The sequence below is a fragment of the Hirundo rustica genome, chromosome 4 (genome assembly GCF_015227805.2).
Source record: "Hirundo rustica isolate bHirRus1 chromosome 4, bHirRus1.pri.v3, whole genome shotgun sequence".
NCBI lineage: Eukaryota > Metazoa > Chordata > Aves > Passeriformes > Hirundinidae > Hirundo > Hirundo rustica.
In genome coordinates, this window is record NC_053453.1 from 38,158,749 (window position 1) to 38,179,775 (window position 21,027).

At 42.7% G+C, this 21,027-nt stretch overlaps 1 protein-coding gene across 2 annotated transcripts; it reads right to left on the minus strand.

Annotated features, from left to right (window-relative positions):
• Nucleotides 1-3,232: 3,232 nt before the first annotated feature.
• Nucleotides 3,233-9,048, minus strand: KRR1 (KRR1 small subunit processome component homolog). Of its 2 annotated transcripts, none has more exons than XM_040063300.2 (10): nucleotides 8,923-9,048; nucleotides 8,345-8,523; nucleotides 7,739-7,873; nucleotides 7,243-7,368; nucleotides 7,065-7,148; nucleotides 6,440-6,496; nucleotides 5,771-5,941; nucleotides 5,528-5,605; nucleotides 5,308-5,401; nucleotides 3,233-3,844 (listed from the first exon to the last, which is right to left on the minus strand). In XM_040063300.2, exons 1-10 carry the CDS (start codon nucleotides 9,020-9,022, stop codon nucleotides 3,702-3,704), a joined length of 1,167 nt encoding a protein of 388 aa, XP_039919234.1. In that variant the 5' UTR covers nucleotides 9,023-9,048; the 3' UTR covers nucleotides 3,233-3,701. The 2 variants fall into 2 exon arrangements, with proteins under 2 accessions (XP_039919234.1, XP_039919235.1); XM_040063301.2 differs by having other exon boundaries at nucleotides 8,345-8,520; nucleotides 8,923-9,044.
• Between the last annotated feature and the right edge of the window lie 11,979 nt (nucleotides 9,049-21,027).

Sequence of the window (21,027 nt, forward strand, 5' to 3'; positions counted from 1 at the left end):
ATAGAACTCCAAATAAAATCACACTGTGCCTATAGTTACACCTTTGGTTCAACAGCTGCCAAAGAACAAATCTCCTGGAACCTGCACATCTGGAGCAGTCAGAAGGCTGCGGGGACAGCTGCTGTGTTCAGCTTGGTATGTTCTCTACCAGCCACACTCAGCTCAAGCAGAGTCTGGAAGCAGCAGAGCTGCACAAACTCACAGCTGGACCACAGCAATCCCTATCTATACTTTTAGAAGCTTCCGCACCATGTCCCTCTGCACACAGTGCTGTAGAGGAAGCTGGAAAGTTCCCCTCGCCCTTTCATTTCTGCAGTACTGTCACCACAACACCTGTCAGTGTTTCTGCATGCCTACTCCTGACCCTGACTCCTGCTCTTAGTACTGGCATTGATTTTAACTGAAAATGCTGGAACTGGGCCTCAACATTTCTCACTTCCAGACAGTTTTCTGCTAGTACTACTTGTACTAGAATTATTTCACTATTGCAGCATTCCTTGAATAAATAGTTTTTAAAAATGCAAATATGGCTGGGGACAAAATTATGAATTTCATGCTTGATACATCTTTTTATACATCTTATTTTGTTGACTGCTGGAGCCTGCATAGCCACGACTGCCCACTCACAGACGCTCTTGCGTGAAACCCAAGCCTCAAGCTCCAAGTACTGCAAAGTTCCATCTAAAAATCGGCTGGCAAGTGGCACGTGGGCAGCAGGGCTCAATGTGTGAGCACTCTCCTGCTCAGGGCTCCACAGAGACCACCCAGCATGGTCTCAACTCCCCATGTGGATAATATCCTACTACTGGAAAGAGGAATGCAGGGAAGGGAACCAGATACACTGCTGTATCCTGGGAGCTTCAAATGAGCTCAGCAGGAATTCTCCCCTGCTAAGTTTAATTAATGAGTGGTCTCCAGAAGAAAGAGAAGCAACACAGAGACCTTGAAGTTCAAAATGTTAACATTTTCATTTAACTATACACTTAAGCAGCTCTTAGGAAATCCTAAGAAAGACCTTCCTTAAAAAAAAAAATGTGGGCTTAGGGGGATTAAACCCCCAAAGTTTACAATGTTTCAAACAACAACAAAAAAAAGCCTGAAAATCAAGAAGTCAAGAGGAAAAAAGCATCTTTGTCATTTTAAGGATAAAAAAAAATCCAGGTATTTAGCTCCGGTTAATCAAACCACTTTGAATCGTCCACACAGCATATTCCCATGAATTCCATATGATAAATGCAAAACACTGATAGAGAAATAGACTACAGGTACATTTTTACAAGTCTGTAAACTCTAAAATCAGTTTAAGAAGATAATTTGCAGTAGTTCAAGCTGGTCTGAAAATACAAAAAAACCCTTCACTCTTCCAAGCCCACTTTATTTTCTATTATTTACATTTTACACAACTGCCATGCTCTTGTCAGAAAACAGATGTAACAAAGCACCAGCAAGTGACACCATGCAGCCCCTTTCCATTCAGACTCTTGGGCAGACAAATCCTTTTGCTTGCCTATAGGAATAAGCTTTCTTGATTTTCCAGTCTAAGTAATTCTACCAACAATCCTTGAAAGTTGTCAACAGTAACAACCAAGAAATACTAAACACCACGTCTTACCTTTACACCCCATAACAATAGGACAACATTTCCTGATGTGTACTAAGAATTATACTGGAGAGAAAGATGTCATGTAAAAGCTACATAAATTACTCAGCTGGAGGTCCTAGTTTTAAAAAATCACAGTTCCATGGAAGTAAACATAAAGCCAGGCTGCCCCAAGATGAGCTACATTTTCCTACACTGCAACTCAGGCACCCAAGAAGTTAGCTGATGCAGCTGGAAACTCCCTTTTTTTTAGGATACTTTCACAGCCAGATTCCTAAAATGATATGCCAGTCTAAAAGACCAGCGTGAGACAAACAGCATTACACTTGTTTTTAACTTTTTAAACAGGCAGGGGAATGTGTACAACTCCTGACATAAAAAGGGTCTGATGCAGTTCAGATCAGAACCAAGGACCCTCCCTCCCATAATACACTCATGCTCCTTCCTTGGCTTGTCATACTCCTCCTTAGTGGGTCCTCACTCTGCACTCTTCTGCTGAAGCACGTTTGTGAGAGCAAGAATTTAAACAGAAGTATTGCAGTGTCTTGGGTTGAAATTAGCCCTTTCACTACGTGAGAGGTCTGAACTACCCACCAAGCCCTAAACTTTGGTCTCCCCTTTACTCTGTCAACTGCCAAACACCAGTTGGTGTTTCTAAAAAGCTGTTCGTAGTGCTGGTATCACTGAACCCATCAAATCACTAGTTTCTGAGATGGGTGGCCTGTGACTTATGCATTGTGTTCTCAGTGAAAGATACTTGAATAATATTTCCTGACTGATTCCAAAAGAAACTGCCTCTTATGAACAATGCAGTCCCTAAGATGGGGGGTATTTTTTCCTTAACAATTAAGTGCCAAGAACTGCTCATGTAATTGAAAGGTCCACTTGCTTAGAGGGCAAGCACCGCAGCTATGTCCCAATGCACATATACTGGCTCTCTAACCAATCATATTCTCAATTCCTATTTATCTGCGTAAAAAAAAAAAAAAAAAAAAAAAAAAAAAAAAAAAAAAAAAAAAAAAAAAAAAAAAGAGAGAGAGAGAGAGAGAGAGAGAAGAAAAAAAAAAAGGCTGTGTTTTCACCTACTAGTTTCAAGTAAAAGGTCACTAACCTAAAAGGCATTGAGCTGCATCATTTCCACTGCCAAGTGCAGTGATCAAAATTCCAAATCCCAGCAAAAGCACTGAGTCATGAAATTAGTGTGGCTCTATCACCTCTTCATTACATTTGTTTCTGTAATTTTAGATGTATGAAATAAGCAACAGCTGCTCTGCTGGTGCACTTTATTTCACAACATTTCAGTTTCAGGAAATTGAAAAACCTCTGAACTTCCTTTAAAATAGGGTAAATCTCTCTCAAAAAAAAAAAAAAAAAAGAGGAAGAACACAAATTTTTAAGACATTCTTGCAAGAAGGAAATATTTTTGCTTTCCCTGCAGCACAATCCCTATGTGAAGACACTTTGTACTATATTCTGTGTAAAAACCCATCAGGATAATGCTAATAAATGACAGCTTACTACTGGTATGCAATGAAGATTATGGTTTGTCTTATTTTCAGTTGAAAATGTGAGTTTGTTTCCTGGACAACACAACTGAAGTTTTGCAGTAGATTAACTAAGGATTTAAGAACATTGTATTAAAATCGTTTATTAACACTGAGACAAGACACACAAAAATAATCAGCTTTTACAAAAATAAAAGCATAATACAGTAATAAATCTTCTCCGTTTAGTAAAAGTTATCACTGCACCATTACCTTAAGCTTTCACATTCCCAGAGTTTTCTGACCCAAATGTTTAACACTCCACATCAAACTCCTCAATGTTTCTTGTGAAACCTTCCCTTTACACAGATGGATGTTATCCAAATACATTCTCTTACACTCTCAAACAACACAGGAGCACAGATTTTCTTCACCAACCTCGCCAAGTGTGTACAGCTATTGTAGATGCACTAATTAAACTGCACATAAGAAAAGAGGATGATCTTTCTCCTTATTCTTTTCTTGTCCACATTATACAGACAGCAAAAAATCTCCCATCTTCTGAGTGTAAAAATGTTCATTATCAGAAGTGACAAGTAAACATCTTGGGTGGTGAATTACTTCTTTTTCTTTTTTTTCTTTTCATCTGCTGCCATTTTTAACTTTACTTCTTCCTCATGAAGTGCTCCTAATTTCTTCTTCTTTGCATTCTTTACCTTTTCTTTGATGGCTTCAATATCAATCTTTTTCTCAGTGGAGGCTATACAGTAAAAAATGCAAAGATAACAGACATGAATTTTACTTTTGAAAAATGTTAACAGTCTACAAAACTTAATATATAAACACAGTAAACGGCATCCTGTGACATTGGTTAGGACTCATTTTATGTTCACTAATGATTTTATAGATTATTCTAATAATAATTTTTGTTTAAACTAGCATTATCTACAAATCTCATTCAGCAGAATTTGAAGAACAATTATATAAAAAAATCCCATACAACAACTTTGAACACAGATGCCATACCCTACAGACATACAAACTATTATCATCCACTCCCCAGAACACAGATGAACTCCTCTGAAATTACTACATACACACTGTCTTAGACACAGGCTTGATTGATCTTCCATAAGAAAAGAAATAAACTGCTGAGTGCTTACATGCAGAGAAGCTTTTACAGCATTTTGTCTCTCTGCAAATAACTAAAGTGCTAAGATCCCAAACATGCCTATCGCATCCTTATACTCTCTCCAGGGCCATCCATTAATGGCCACTGTCAGACAAAGGATGAGGAAGGCTGGGTTGGGGGAATATGATGTAGATCTTTGACCTCTGTGTGAAAACCTTTATTAAAAACTTCCACAGGGAGTGCCAGAATACTGAAGTTAATACGTTCACACAGGTGATGGTATTTTTCTCTTTTGAGCACAAGCCACGAGTTTGGATCTAACCTTCTTATCTCACACAGTTAATTCCTAAATCTAACTACAAACTACTCTTGTCATCTGTTCCTGGAAGACAGAAGGATTTCAGCTTAAAACACACAGCAGTGAGAAAAGCACCATATTTGAGCCACAGTACAAACAGTTTCCGAATCACTGGAAATTTACTGCCATCACAACAACAAAAAAAGTACTGTATCAACACTACAAAACACATGTTTTTCAAGAAATACAAACCTTAAAGTTCATAAGAAATTGTGCAATATATAATGTAATAATATGTAGGTAGTGTAGCTACTATTATATCTAATACTATGAATATGAAGCATAACCAGAACTAAAGACTTGTTTCTCTAGTGCATTAAAAAAATAAATCACTTGAGAACATAAGCTCTTATTCTGCACATAGTGTGGTTTTATTTTAACCTTTAGAAAAGCTATTTACCCTATCTTGTACCAAAGTTGAGATATAAGTTTTTCAAGTATTGCTTTTTGTTTACTTGAATGTAAAAGTCATGGCAGCTTCACTGTAAAACTGAAAGGCAAAATTTGATGAAGCTAGAACAACCAATTGAGATTGACTCTTCAATGGAGAATTGCCATTTTATAGGTGTAGACTTATGGGCAAGGTGATCTTTCTACTGTCCCTGGCAACTCTAGGCACAGTTTCACCAGGATTTTTTTCATTACTTTTCTTTTCCCTAGGCTGTATTTGCAAAATCACTCAGCCTAGAGATTGACAACAAAATGTTTTAGGAACAGGAAAAAAAATGGTTACCTTTCTTCGTTTTCACAACTGGCTTTTCCTTTGGTGGGATAAAAGCTTTATTTCTTTCTTCTTGTCTTCTCTTGACTGCTTCTGCTTGCTTTGCCTGAAGTTACCAATAAAATGGTCAGGTAGCAATAGAGCATAGCAAAAAGGACAAAAAAAAAAAAATCAGATTCCAAGTCAGTAATCAAATGCTTTTTAACTGGACCTTGGATTAGTACAACTTTACCTTTATCTCTTCCATTTGCTTGCGTTTCTTCTGTCTTTCTTTCAAAAAGTATTCACCACTTGCCAGTTCTTTATCAACCTGAGTAACACAAGTAGCAAGAAGCCTTAGTTAATTTTGCATTATAAGCCAGATGTGTAGCATCAGGAAATCAGAACATGACAGAAAAAGCCTCCCCATCTCTTTTTAAGAACACAATTTCAGGTGTGCTATATTTTTGCATAACCAAATAAAGTTTCATCTGACCTGGCTTTCTGGCTGCGGAGGTGGGAATGGTGTGTACTCCTTCTTAGTATTTTTCTTCTTGGGCTCCTTGCGTTTTTTCAAGTTCTTCCGCTTGAATTTAGGCAAAAATCTTTCCCAACTTTGTGTCCTCAGTTCAGGATCTTTTGCTAATTCCCTTTTGATCATCAAAGTCTTCAGTATTTTCAGAACATCACAAAAAAGTTATTTTAAAAAAAGAGTATTACAGTAGAAGACAAAGAATCCAAAAGAGAAGTTTCACTAGACTTTCTTACAGGGAATATGCTACATCCAAACCTTCCACATCTCACTCCAGTAAGAGCAGAGAAGCTCAGTTATGAACACCAGAACCAGAAAGAGGTCTCAAAACAGGGACAGAATGCACTGGAGAAGGTGCTTCAGTTTAAGTCAGCAAGTATCAAGCCAACAATCAAAGGGGGAAGTTTATATACACTTTTCCTTTGATTTTGCAGATACTGACATAATGGTGTTATGGCAATGTATCCTAGTAAAATGGAGGCTATCAAAGTCAGTGGTTTTTATAAAGCAGCACACTACAGAAATTCTCAAAAGTAGATTACCACACAGAAACATTTAAGTTATTAACATACAACCCTCTGGGAAGAAATACTATCTTCTTGTAAACAAAGAGGCACAGTGGACCATGCTAACCTTGATGTTATATATGGGATGTATATTCTTCATTGTGTCCAGAACAACTTTTCTAACCTGTATTGAATACAAAAGAAAAAGAACAGAAAGCTCATGCTAATCAATTAAAATAGCAGCTATAAAATATCATGCTTCCTCTCCCCACCTCTGCCTCCCCAAAGCAGTAAGCCTTAAAATTACAGAAACATTAAGGTTGGAGAAGACCTCCAACATCATTGACTCCAGCCTTTAAAAAGCTAAAGCACAGGGTTAACTGGAAGGAACAGCAGTTCAAAAATGCCATTAATATTGTCATGCTTCTAACAGACTCCAGCAGGCCCCACAAACATTACTTCATGTTACAGTGGATCTTATGGTGTCATGAGGAACTTGCTTTTGACAAGCATTCTTCTCCCACATAGTTATTAAAACATATACAGATGCTTTTTCTTCCAAAACAGAAAGATCTTAAAATTCAGCAGCTAAGATAATACTACAGACATTCATGTAAATGTAGCTTACTAACACACAGCTGAAAAGTCAGTGAGATACTGCCGAGGTTGCCAGATTTTGTGTATTGCCCACCCTCGAGCTGGGCACAGAAGTTTGTGTTTGCTACACAAATAGCTCATCTACCTCATCTTACCTCTTTTAGCCCACTAAAGGGTCCAAGAGCTGAAACAGTGTTGCCTTGCACCATAATATAACAGTTTGTTAACAGTTCCAGGGCCTACACCAAAAAATAAATTAAATTAGTGTAATATGAAGGCCTGACACAAATTTGGGTCTCAGTATTTTCTGGTTACTACACCTATAAGAAATACCTTCAGAGTAGATCCTTTCGGCCCAAGAAGCCGTGCTCTTCTTTTTATAAAAGTCTCTCTCTTCCTCACCAGAGAGCCTATCTTAATTATGTCACATGCAACATCATCCTGAAGGATACGAACTGCCTAAAAAGATGCAGGCAATGTCATCTGAATTCAAATGCATTACACATAAAAGTCAAGAGAATACTTCAGTTTATTCTTCTCCCTTTGCTTTCAGATACATTTACTTTAAATATATACTTTGTTTTACTTGACTCACTTGAAATTCCTGCGTTTTTAAAACAAAGTATTTTATAAGTATTAAGGGGGTGAAAACCTGCACTCTACGATGTTTAATTATCTAAATGATGATAAAGAGATTTCTATCACCTGATCTATACCTACATAAAATACTAATTTAAAAATCCCAAAATTCTATCATAATATTAGGATAGAATTTAAGACAAAATATAAGCATTGTGATGGATAAAAACTTTCAGGATTTATTACAGACCTGCTCAAATGGAACGCTTCTTGCCAGAAGTTTTATTAAGTCTCTAGCCCGAATGATCGCATATGGATCAAAAGTCTTCTTAGTGGTAGTGACAGTCATGCTTCCTTCAATTAGATCCAGCGCTGCATTCACATACTGCAACATTTGAAAAGAAACACTGGGTCAATATCATAATTCAGCTTTGGCAGCTAACAGTTAACTAATAGAATGCAGATATATTTTCCCAAATTTCTTAAGTGACTTTTAGCTTAAGAACATTCACACACAGAGAGACAAAACCCAGACTGAGTATGTGTCACAAGTCCCAAAGCACCACCTCTCTCATCTCCCTGAATTCAAGCACAACAAAGCTGTCAGTGCCTGAAAGAAGAGATATTTGCTGCTGCAAATATTTTGCTGACAGCATTTGTAAAGAACTGCAAGTCTGGTACACAGTTCTTCACCGATTTTGATGACAAAAAATTACAGTTAATTCAAAATGCAAGCACAGTAGAAATTTATAAATACAGTATGAGAAAAGCAACCTGCACTATCTGTGTTAGCTTAAGTACGACCTGCATGTCCCAAAAGGTAAAGTGCAGCATCACACTTATTAAGAGTTCCTACATGTTCACCCAGTGCTTTCTGGACAAGTGGCCAGCACTCTTTCAAGTACGCTTCTCTATACTTCGGGAACAACGTTGCAAAACTGCTTTCTTCCAGCAGTCCTTTGGGATTATCCTCTCTCGTAAAGGCTGGCTCTTTCCATCCATCTGGCACAGTGAGAAGTTCAGATTCATCAACTGCTATTAAAAACGAAAAAAAAAAAAAAAAGCTATTGTTATAAGAAGATTGATTTAATACACTGTTGAGTGCAATCTGCATGTCTTCTGACCTTAGAAAAATTACTGCTTTGAACTATTTATATATATATTAAATAAAAAAAAAAAAAAATCCGCAGCCGAGATATACGTTATTGATCTGGTATACACAAGATGATTTGGCAAGTATATTACACAGGATCAAGGCACAGACTGAGGCGAGGAAGCCGAGTACCTCGCGGGCGGGCACACCACAACACGACACCGCCGCTGCCGGCCCCAAGCACCCACCAGCCGCCCGTACCCTCCGCAACGCCCCACGGAGGGACCCGAGGCCCTTCCGGTGAGCCGCCAGACCCGCACGGTCCCGCGTCCCGCCCCCACCTGGCTCCGCTTTCTTCTTGTTCTTGTTCTTCTGCTTTTCTCTCTGCTTCGGCCCCGGCCCCGGCCCGGGCCCGGCCTCCTCCCCGGGCAAGGCCGCCATGTCCGCGCGCGCGCCGGAAGGGGCGGGACGGGCGCTGCTGCCGGGCCGAGCGGAACTTCCCTCCGCTTCGTGTGGGAGGGAGTGCGCGCCCAGAAATAAACGCCTCGGGTACTGCCGTGCTCGTAACTAAAGAAAAGGGATTCCTTATGACACCTGATTTTTCAGCTGAGTAACTTACTATTCAGTTGATGAAACTGGATAATAAATAAGTAATTGAAGTAATTTCCGGGGGATGCTCTGCATCCTCTTCCCTGCCCTTGCAGTACCTGTAAGTGAGCATTTCCTTCAATGAAAGAGCAAGAAGGTTCCTCCTCCCCTCTCTTTCATGGAGACCATGAAGAGTCAAGGGGGTGAAAAAGTGGAGGAGACCTCTAAGAGCAAGAACACTCTGAGGCAGTGTTGTCTTTGGCAGGTGTTCACTACATCTTTTCATAAAAACTTGCACTCTACGATGTTTAATTACCTAAATTATGAGAAAGAGATTTCTATCACCTGATCTACACCTAAGTAAAATACTAATTTAAAAATCCGTTTTGACCCTCCCGAAACCTTTCCTTTGAATCTGGCTGCTGTTTTTCCTCGCCTGCTCTGGCTGCTAGTCCTTTGCTCACCCCATCTCCCACATCGAACAGGACTTCCAAGGTTCCTTTCTGTCTGCAAGCTTGACATCGAGTTGATGCAAGCTTTTAGCCACATATTTTAATTTCTGTCAACATCCTTCGAGCAGGGAGCAGGAGCGGCTCCCCAAGAAGGGAGGCCCTTGGCAGAGGGTGCTGGCGGTGCCTGCGGCGCTTTGGGGAGGCTGGTTATCCATTCCCGACCGCACTAGATGGCACCGGCGGCCGCGCTAAGCGCAGCGTCCCGCACGGAGCTGCCGCCCGCCCGCCGCTTCCGCGGGAGGGACAGGACCGGGACGGAGGGATGCAGGCGCTGGGGAATGTGCTCCCCGTCCGCCCGCGCAGCCCTGCCCCGCCCGGCACCTGGCCTTGGATGCCGAGTAGTCATTGACATTGTTCCGTGCCCCTGGACAAGCACAGGGAGGCAAATTTGCCTCTCTCAACTCTTGGACGCAGAAGCTTTCTGGGGCTGCCCGCCGGGCTGCTCAGCGCTGCCAAGCCTCTGAGCACAGGACGGGGGTCCTGCCCGGCTGCAGGCACCCGGTCGATGCGAAGGAAGGGCTGGGGGTCCTGGGAAGGCCGCGCAGTGAAGTGCATGAAGCGCACAGTGCGCGTCTCTCTCACCTGAAACCTGGCCACGCGTTGTGACAGCGCAGCAGAGCAGATTTGGAAAGAGTTTGAGGGACGATAATTAGTTTAGTTCTGCTCTTGTTTAGTGTCTGACGACTCCTTTGGTGCAGCCCACCAAAAACTGGAGTGGGCTGTGAAAAGGGCATGCCCTCAGCCCTCGGCAGTGGGAGTAAGCCTCCTCATGGGATGAGAGGAGAGAGGCAGTAGTAGCTGCAGTCCACAGAGTGTTGAGAGTGTGAAGAAAAAGTACAGGCTGCAGCCTCTGGCCTGCCAACCCCCTGGGCAGCGCACTCACTCCACGTGTAAATTCCACACCTCAGAGTGGCAGTGACAGCCTACTCATTGCCCTCTCCTCTCCTGCATCCCAGCGCCTTGGCCAGCTGCTGCTTCAGGGGGTCAATGAGCCCCTGAGCCTGTGTGCTGGAGAAGTGACCGGTGCGTGGGGTAAGGGGCAGGGGACTGGGGCCCTGTGACTTCTTTTCTAGCGATCGTTCGAAAACAGCCCTCTGCAGTCCAGTGCTGTGCTGAAGTGTGTCTTTGCCTGATCAAGGCAGATACACTGAAAATAACAGAAGATAGAGGCAGTAATGCTAATGGGCTTGGAAGATATGATTTGGGAAGGACCCTCAGGTCCCTTCCTGTCTGATTCTTTGAAGGAGACAGTAATTTCACATCTTTCCTTTTGTGTCAGTATCTGCGGCCTGGCTGGATACGAGGAAGCCACTTCCTTAAATTCCTAATAGGAACAGGATATTCCCACAGACCTGCTCTGCTTCTCCAGTCAATGGCATGTGTATATATTTTTTACTATTCACAGCTTAAATGCAATAACCAGCTACTGCTCCTCTGGTCGGCTTAGGAAGCTGAGGACAGCTAGCTACAGGGACAATGGCTATTGAGGGGGCAGGGACTGACACTGCTGTGCAGGTGACTGGGACGGGTATTCTGCAACCCCACAGGAGCAAGGTCCTCTGCACACTGGTTTGAAGCTGAGCTCCCAGGCAGGAGGGACAGTGTGAGTGCCACCGCAGTGGTGGGGCACAGTTACCACGTGTGGAGATGCAGTGCTGCTGTAAATCCCTGCCCTCCCCCACCCCTTCCCTCAGGGTCTACACGCCCTCCCAGCTCTTGCAGGAGGAAAATGTTTTCCAAAAGCACTTTTCACTGGCAGCACATAGCATGTTCACTGTTCTTCCCAGCCCAGTGGGGGATGGCTAGACCCAGGTGCAAAGGGCTCCTTCGAAGACCTTTGTCTGAATACTACAGATCCTAGTCTAGCAAGACCCCTACAAATGCTGGAGCCATTGCTGTTCTTGGGAGGACCTGGCTCAACTCTGTGTGTCTGTGTGTGTGTCTATGTGCAAGTTTTTTTTCCTCTTAAAAATAAAGTGAAGGAATGAAATAGCGCAGCTTTCCTTACGCACGTTTCACATGATATGATAAAAAGGGCAGAGCACTGCTGTTAGAAGGAAGGTGCTTCTTTATTATGCAGCAAAGTAATTATTTCCCAGTCAGTAGATAGGACTCCAGCCACTTGGCACTTTCTTACGTGCCATTTCCAATCCAAAAGAACAACTTGGGATTTTGTGATAACTCAAGCAATCAGATGAGCTCATGCACATGGCATTCATTTGCTACAAACACCACACAGATCCCATTCAGCCTCAGCACTCATAAATCCATGTGACACTTTTATCTATTTATAAACTTTTAACAGCAGGTTATGATTGTTATGCAAGCTATTTTCCAGGGATTAATAAGCAGGTTTTGTTGATGGCAGCAAGAAGGGCCATTAACTACTCTGGGACAGTCATTAATCTGTAGTAAATTCTGAGCATCTCAATCATTTCTAGGTAATTAAATAATCAATAATGCCTTTTGATTCAAATAACTGGATAATTGTATATCAAGTTTATCTTGGCTTAGGTTGTTCTTAATTCTTTTGGTTTACAACAGGGTAGGAAACAGGCACATGGGCGAGCAAGATTTTATCCTGGTGTACGGGTTCTTAAGTTATAGGGTATTTCATATAAAACCTTTCAAGTGGACAAAATAGCATTGAAAATGGCCACCAAAACCAATTCATTGGATTGGATAGAGAAAAAAATAATCACGTGTTGTCCTTTTTCATAATAGAGTACTTTCATTATTGCAATAAAATTAGGTGATCTGACTCTAGGAGGTAGCCTGGAAGAATTAAAATACTGAAACAGAAACTCCCCTTGCCCAGCCACCTTCAGAAAAGTCCATTTTATTTCATTCCCTGGCTAACATGATCTCTGTGCCCTCAGGCAGATGACGTTGTGGTGTCATTTCTCTGTCTCCCTCTCTCTCTTTCTTTATCTTTCTGGGCATTGGTGTGAGTCACTTCTCTTTGTTATGTTCCTGTTTTTGCTGTGGAATCCATTGATCTGCAGAGGCGCTCACAGATGATGGTACTGGTGTCCTTTGCAAACCTGGCCAGGCAAGAACACACCGCAATGGGGCTGCTGCCTTCTCAGTGGAGAGCTCAGGAAATGCCCTAGCAAGCAGAGTTCATCCTTCCTTTTGAAAGAGAGCGAGAGGACAGTACTTGCTGAACCCTAGGAGTAACAAGGAGCTGGAAAATGTGATGACTGTAAACCATAAATGCATCTTATAAGGCTGGCTGGAATAGCAAAAGAAAGATAATTTGTGGCAGAAAGAACCCAGAATAAGAAGGAAGAACCTATGGGTAAAAGAGACCATAGCTTTGTCTGGGAAATTTCTTGCTTGCAATAAAATCGCTGTCAGTTTGGGGGCAAGAAAAAGATGAGAGCCAAACTAGGAAAGGAATTTACTGTCATGAAATCAAACCAGCGGGTTTAGATCAAAAGGTCTTTGGAGCAGGGAATCATGCATTCATATAGTGACTGACAGAATGAGGCTTTTCTGCTGACTTGAGCCTCTGGGAATTGCCAGAAAGCAAACAACACACCAAGACAAGCTGCACCAGGACCCCTGAGATACACACAAGAGAGTAAAAATGAGAGTGAAGGTGAGTGTGGGTAGGTGTATCGGAAGCTGGGGAGGATGAAGGCAGGGGCCTGAGGAGGGCAGCGGAAGAAAATTCCTAAATCATTATACTGGTCCAAAGCCTCAGGGGGGAAGAGAGTCAAGTGGATATGAGAAAGCAATTGGTACCATCAGCTTTAGAAAGTCTCCCACACACTGTGGAGAGCAATCACAAGTTCCCAAGGGCCCAGTAGAAATAGCTAACAGATTTCTCCTGCTGTTGTACTATCCGTCCTATCTGGGTAATGCCTCACATGGGGTGTGCTTGCCAGGGCATTGCTACTGTAATGCCTCTTAGCTCCCCAAAGGAGGAGGTGTCCCTCATCACCTGTGGATGGTCATGGCAGAAGAGCACCAAGTGGAGACCAGGTGCCCAGAGGGTCAGGTCTGCTGCAGCACTGAAGGGTCCCCTCTGCCAGTGCCTCTCCCAGCCCTTCCACATCTGGAAAGGGGATGATACTTTCTGAATGAGGGCAGGAGAAGCACCCCCAAGCCCCCATCCCTCCCTGACAGAGAGCTGTACCAAGGCCCAGCCAGAGCAACAAAAGAAGATCTTCTTTACAGCTCTCTGTAAGCATGCAAAGAGCAAACCTATTCTTAGGTATACAATACCCCAGGACTGTGGATTGAAGCTGAAAATCCCCCCGCCCCCCACCCCCCAAGGTTTTTAATATAATTTTAAAGTCGTACCTTAGAAAACAGAGTCTAATTATGGTTTTTATTTAGGAATTTGCCTGCTCATGTGCTTTATTCTGAAGCACTCCCACAGTCTATTTTTCTCTTGCACTAGAATCTGGACATTATTATGCAGATTTCCACTACAGCAATATTACAGCAGAATAAATAGCTCTGCTATACATGAAGGGGAATCCTATTACATCTTCAGTAACTCTCAGTAAGCATTATCGCTATTATACCAATTGAAGAGACAGAAAACAATTTTTAATTAAAAATATTTATAGCAGGCATAATACCAACTGCCAGTTTCACTATCCAGTGAATGCATTTTGCAGCTGGTACTAATTCTCTCTTATTTCTATGAGGTTAGCCAATATCAGCTGTTCATTAAGCAGAGGACATTTCAGGAATGTCCGTATTATATGCTGTAACTAACTAAGAAGTTCTTCCTTAGACAGATATTAGGAAATCAAGATTGCTTGGCTATGTTATTCTGGGACTTCATAATAGAGAGGTCATTTCCCAGTGATCTGAGTGGGCTGCATCATCAGTTTTATTCAAATCAATTCTACAAAACTGCTTTCCAGCAGATTAGAACATTTTAATTAGCAATATATCTTCTGTCTTCTATCTGCAGTGGAATAGAGGGTGGGAAATTGATTTCAGTACACACTTTCTTTTACTGGGAGAACAGCATAATCAGAAGGTGTCAGCAGAACCACAGGCAAATTAATTTTGAGATACAGAGCTTTCTACAGCCAGCCACACTGCTTCTCCTTGCACTGAGTCAGGCCAGGCTGTGTGGGCCAGTTCACTGTTGCTGTCAGTGCCAGCCACTTCAGGGGGCAAAGCCTGATAAGGCTGTCTTGGGTGAAGGGCATGTGAACAAGCCACTGGCTCACCCTGAACATTCTCACTCTTTCTGTGCCACAGAGCACATAAAACCTCAGTTCTAATCCTTGTTGGATCTGTGTATCAGTAAATGTACATACGTGTAGCTGTAGGTGATGGACAGCTGTCCCTAGAAGCTGTAAAAGCACCTATCTGCTGCAGCCGTAACTCAGGCTGAAAGGAAACCATCAGGCAGATGATGAGTCGCAGAGGAGCTGTATTCCCACATATCTTCCATCCTCCTATCTCTTTGTGCCATAGGACATGTCTGAAATATGGAGCTGAAATATTGCCTCCACCAGTTTTGTGTCTGTGGAGACCTCTTTCCCCATAAATGCAGGGATTCATGAGAATCACTTTGTCCTTGGTTCACATTCATGTGTTTCAGAGGGATTGTGGCATGCTGAAGGCTCTGGCCCATAAAATCTAATACAAAACTTGTTCCCTGTATTCACCCCAGATAGCTGGCAGCCCAGTCAGTGAGGAAATCCCCTGGTGATTTTTCAAAGGAGCAGCTGGGAATTGACAAACCAAGCAGCTCATCATAACCTGGCATGCAAATTGCTAAATCCCATATGGTTATTGTTTTTCACTTTAAAATATTAGCAGTTTCAAAACACAGGATTTAGCAAGATGTGTTTCATCACTGGAAAGATCAAACCTTATTTGAGTCTGTGAAGCCATTTACAACATGCTTATCCTTCCACCTGCAATAGATTTCGTAGCAATTTCCCCTGGTCTGTGTTCACAGTGACAACACAGGAGCCCAGGGGACACAGCTGGAAAGATGAATGGTGTGAAATGGTGGAGATGAGCATCTGTGAGGGGAGCAGAGGCTCTCCCAGGAGGTGATTCAGAACAAGAGTTTAATATAGGGATGTGCTCTAAGTCACTTTAAGGGGAGCTTCCCTTTGCCCACTGCCTGCACACCGATCTGTGATGAGCAGCTGCTGTTGCTTAATTAGCCTTTGTGAATATTCTGCTTTAATCCATCCTTAAAGCTCACAAAAGCCTGTCATGTCTGTGTGCTGCTCTTGCTCTAGGCAAGTTTGCACTAGTTATCAACAGCTTCAAGAAGCTGAGATTCACCAGCAACATATGGGGATGTCTAAGATATTGCATCCATTTTCTTTTACCTACAGGGAAATAAGTATGACAGTCAACTAAAGAACAAACTCTTTCTTCTTTGCACAGATGGCCAAAAGGGCTTCCTGAGCACTTTGGTCTGAGTGTATGGAATGCAGCAGTCCTAGATGTGTCTTGCTCAGTAGTCCTGGGATAGCTCTGATTTCAGCCATTCCCCTTGGTATTTCATGGACGTGAGGTGTGGGTATTTGAGCAAAGTGCTATTTGGCTTCTAAAGGTAGCAAGCAAAGTTTCAGTGAAAAAAATTATACTAGTCAACTCTCTGGAAAGGCAGTCTGAACAAGAGGAGCAGCAGAGCATATGGAGCATTCCTTCTTATCTTTTTCCTTAGCTTTTCATGAAATGGCTCATGGAAAGACATAATGTTATTTCTCAAAAATGTTTTTTCTGGGTTAAAGGAGGATTTATAGGTTGGATGACAGTGAGTTTGCACAAGTCCTGGAAAAGGCGAGTCCATCAGTGTAGTGAGCCCTACAGTATGCCTGAGAACCTGGGTATCTATTTCCAGAGCTACTACACTTGGAAAATCATTTTCCTTGCCTACACTGTAAATTTTCAAGGATGCAAACTTTTTCTAAGTATATATTTGTGCAGGAGGACAATTTGAGATAATCCCGTGTGAGGTATCACCACCTTGCAGACTGCTGGCTGCTCAGTGCTGAGTTTGTCATTAAGTTATATGACAGCGTAGAAGGAAATACAATGGAGCTGCTGGGTGGCAAAGTAGCTCTTAAAACCACCACTCCAAATAAAATGTCACAGACTGAACTTTGGTGGATAAAATTTCATTTTCGCATGCCACGATGTGGAAGAAAAGAGCCCATCTGTTCTCCAAGCATTGCACATTGTTAAGCAAACTACTCACAGCTTGGCAGATCAGAACACTAGAAGAAAAAAAAAATTAGAAAAGCCAGCCATAGATGAGCATGAATACAAGATGAGTCATTGAAGTTTGCCCAAAAGCAACATAAAAATGATGGTTCTTGCCAGGAAGTTATGCCAGGGTATTCTCACAGGCTTGGCTCGCCAGGATGGGCAGGCAGAGAGAGAAAGAGGCAGGGAATAGGGGTACATTCTTCCGCTGCCGGGGCTGGTGAGGGCCGCTTGGCTGCTCGCTGTGGGGAGAATGCATATGTTTGTCTTAGCAGACAAGGGGCACCATTATCACATACCTCAGCAGGATTGCAGATGTCAACCAAATAATTGGTTTTATTTAGAATATGACATCCAACTGGTGAATTTTGGCTGTCCTGGAAGGATTTTATATATAAACCAGCTGGAATCCCATTGACAGGAACAGCCTCTTCCTTTCCCTTTCTCCCTCCCCATTATTTTGAGTCAGACAGAGCTGGAAGTGGCTGAGAGGACCTCCGAGAAGCCTGTGCCTTTGAACAATAAAGTCCACTGGTGCTAAACATCTGACACTCGTTCATTAAGAGAGACCCAGGCGAGAATTTCATCATTGAGATGAGTATTTAATACCTGAATGGGTAACGAGAAAACATATTTGTGGCCAATTCAAAAGGCTGTCATACAAGGAGACTCCAAGTCTGAGCAGGTTGGGAAAGCTGCAGGGTGCTTTGGAATTCTCTCAAGTGAACTCACACTTGTAAGGCACAAAGTTGCTGCTGCAGCCTCTGAAGGAAAGTGGAAGTAGAATGGGCAGGCGGTGGGACAGACAGCAGGTGCCTGGCTCCTGCCTTCCTTTAGCACAATCGCTAGGTTATAGGGAAGAGGCAACCTTACACAGCTTTCCATACAGAGGATCACAGCTGCACCCATCGCATCTTTCCAGAGCTGCATGAGTTATGTGCTAGGATGTTCCCAAATTCAGAGAAAGTCCATCATGGTAGCCCCTAGTACATGTGTGTTATGGTTTTAATTCAATTCCCGGGCAGAAACACCAATTAATATAACGGTTTCACGTTCGCTACATTCTGGTTGCTAAATTTAGTGTAGTGGTCTTAGGGTTTATTCTCTTTTTGTGGGAGAAAGATTAGGAGAAAAACAAAGCAGGCTCAAACTCAAATAATAAACAAATAATTTTATTAACACACACTAAAAAAATTAAAAAGAAAAGTTGATAAAAAACTAAAACAAAACAGCAAAACAGAATGAAACTCCAAAAAACACTCTTCCCTCCCCATACAAACTGTTAACTTTCCCACAAACAACATGAAGAGACAAAACCTGTGATTTTCAGTCAGTTTCCCATTTGAAAATAGTCTTTCACCAATCTTTAGGAGAGGAGTTTCTCTTGGAGTCCCACTGACAACCTAGAACCGTTCTCTTGTGGGTTTTAACTGTCACAAAAACAACCTCCTGGGGAAACCTGCCTTTGTGACCCCTCCCAGGAGCAGTTTCCCAAGCTGCTTATGGGTTGTGGGTCTTAGACTCTTCATACTGGGGTGTCAGCTTTTAAAGATGAATAACTCCAAAGGCAAAGGATTCTTCATCTCAAGGTACAGAGATATTTTCTCACTTCTTCACTGGCGCAGGGGGCTTCTCATCTCTATCCCTATTTAAGCATCTCATGGGATTAATTTCACTTAGGCCATCACAAATGCCTTTGCTCAAATCCACACACAAATCTAAACAATCATCTCCCCAAATGCACATCTTTTCCATGATTTAAAGGGATAATCTACATATAAAGTTCATTTCTGTTATAAATAAAATCAACCAAATTCGATAAATCAAAATTTGGAACTTTTATTGTGAGACAGAATAACAGTCTCGGACAGCCACAATTAAAAGGACAGCGTCGAGCCCGGGGTCGCCGCTGGGTGAACAATGGTAACACACTCTGTCAGTTTGTTACCCCCCAAGTTCACATTTTTGGTTTGCAGCAGTCTCTTTTTATACACTGGATCACGGAGAGAGGCTTGGGATGCCGACGGTCCTTCCTCTGAGGCATCTTCATTAAACATGCAGGTTTCAGTTCTAAGAGTCTGAATGGATCAGCTGAGGAGGACAATGCTGTTAATGGTTGGGTCCAGGTGTGGTGTGGAGATGTTAATTCCAGACAGAGACCATCTAGATACGGACCTGATACAATCATCTGGTCCTCCGGGCTATCATCCCCGTTTTCCGTTGCCTTTTGTTTCTTTTCAATGATTCCGGGCAGTGACAGTTTTCTGTCCTCCTTTCTGGTAACTCCAATCAGGCTTTCCTCATGTCCTTCCCATGCCTTTTCAGGCAAGAGAAATTCCTGTACCTTTACTGAGCTGCTTTCTTCTGAGTTAACTCATAGCATATTGGATTAAAACAAAACTTATAGGGATGGTATTACATTTTATATCTTCTAACACAAATTAACAATATCACAATTTCCATGGCTCAATAAGAAGTCCAGCCTAAAATGGAATGGCAAACTCCTCAAATCCAGTGTCCCAGTAGTCCTTTCCCTCTCACTCCACTGACTTCATGCTGTTTCTTCTTTATGGTCACTCTGTCCCTTTCTTCTCTCTTTCAGGGAAAGGTTAAGCCTTGGAAGCTTGATTTTGCTAGGAAAGGGTTAAATTTGCTCAGGCCTGCGGTGGTCCCATGCTCTCTGCCGAGCTACAGGGCTGATGGGGGAGGTTGGTGGATGTCTTCCCCTCCACGCCTCTGTCTCATTCAGGGTGGCTCAGCTCGAAGTTGCTATTAAAAGCTGCAGGTTCTCTTTCTCTGCTGCCAGCTGCCGCCAGGCCTAGTTATGGCTTGGCCCCCTCCGCCAGGGCCCCGGGCACATGGCCAGCATTGGCGAGGTGCAGCCTCCCCTCTCTCCCCTCAGCAGCCGAGGGGGGGAAAGGGGGCACAGCAGCTCCCAGAGGCCTGGCCGGCCCGAGCCGGCACCCACGGGCAGCGGGTCCTGAGCCGGGCCCTCCTCTGCTGCCCACGATGTTACCTTGTGTGCCGGCCTGGAAGGAAGAGAGTGACCTGCAGGAAATCAGGGGTTATGTGTGGGTACTTCCCAAAGTCGCATTTCACATCCTCAGTGGTCAGGATGCCAATATCCCAAAGTAGCCTTCTGATAGGGCCCTGTCCTTTCTAATGCAATTCCAAGGTCCTGACTGGGAAAGACATTCCGCATTCCTCCCTAACTAAAAACTAAACTGTGCCAACCCATGACAGTGTGTCTCCTGAGCAAGGCTGGATAGATGCATCTTCTTACTGTGGCTATCTACCATTTGTTCAAGGAAAATTATTCATAGTAGATATACTAAAAACAAGAGCATAAAATTACTCAAGGCCTTCAATAGCTGAAGACTAAAATACATTTCAAATGAGACAAAAAAGGACAGAAACATTTTCACCATTTTTGGAAGATGTAGGACGCTGGCTCCGGTAACAGGACCAGAGCATGTCTTGCACATCCCAAATGTCCCAAAAGATAAGGGAATGGTTTTTTCAGTAACTTCTTGAGTACTGGAGGCATTATAGAAAATTTGAAACAAGATTGTGATGTGCTAATTATACGGGATGAATAGGAAGTCACTGTTTGAAAGATTTTCATCCTGAGTGAAACTATGAAAAATCTTGAGGTGCAGTTCAGCAACTAAGAAGATGTACATTTAATCACTGAAACCATTGTTTCATAAGAACAAGCTGACTTTGTTTAATATATATCTTACTTTTCTGGTTCATAAGTTTGTCTGATAAAGGCAATTGTGGACATGACAGACTGCTAATCCTTACTTGTTGTGACAAGCTAGCTGGGTGTCATCCCAGAAAAACCCCACCAGTATCAACAAAAACTCCCCACTACATAATACAGGACAGACCCAATGGATTAAGCCCTCGGTGATTAACAGTGAGGAGCAGTCATGAAATGGACTGCTGTGTTTCTGAGTCAGGCAGCCTAGGACCGAGGCACTGGTTTTGTTCAGCACCTGAGAGTGATTCAAGAGCCCTGCAAAGCCAGTGTGTGGAAGATGCCCAGGCAGCAAGGGATATCTGTTATGACATGGCAGTCACGCAGAGGGAGCTGGAGCTCAGCTCAAGTCACCCGAACAAGAACGATTTTAA

Bases quoted from the DNA above. Each gene is read 5' to 3' on its own strand.
- KRR1 (XM_040063300.2), bottom strand. From the start codon at position 9,022: ATGGCGGCCTTGCCCGGGGAGGAGGCCGGGCCCGGGCCGGGGCCGGGG. The intron at 7,369-7,738 runs GTCTGTAATAAA...GCATCTTTTTAG, and splicing joins GAAGCGTTCCATTTGAGCAG to GCAGTTCGTATCCTTCAGGA. The intron at 6,497-7,064 runs GTAAGATGAGGT...TATTCAATACAG, and splicing joins CCTTTAGTGGGCTAAAAGAG to GTTAGAAAAGTTGTTCTGGA.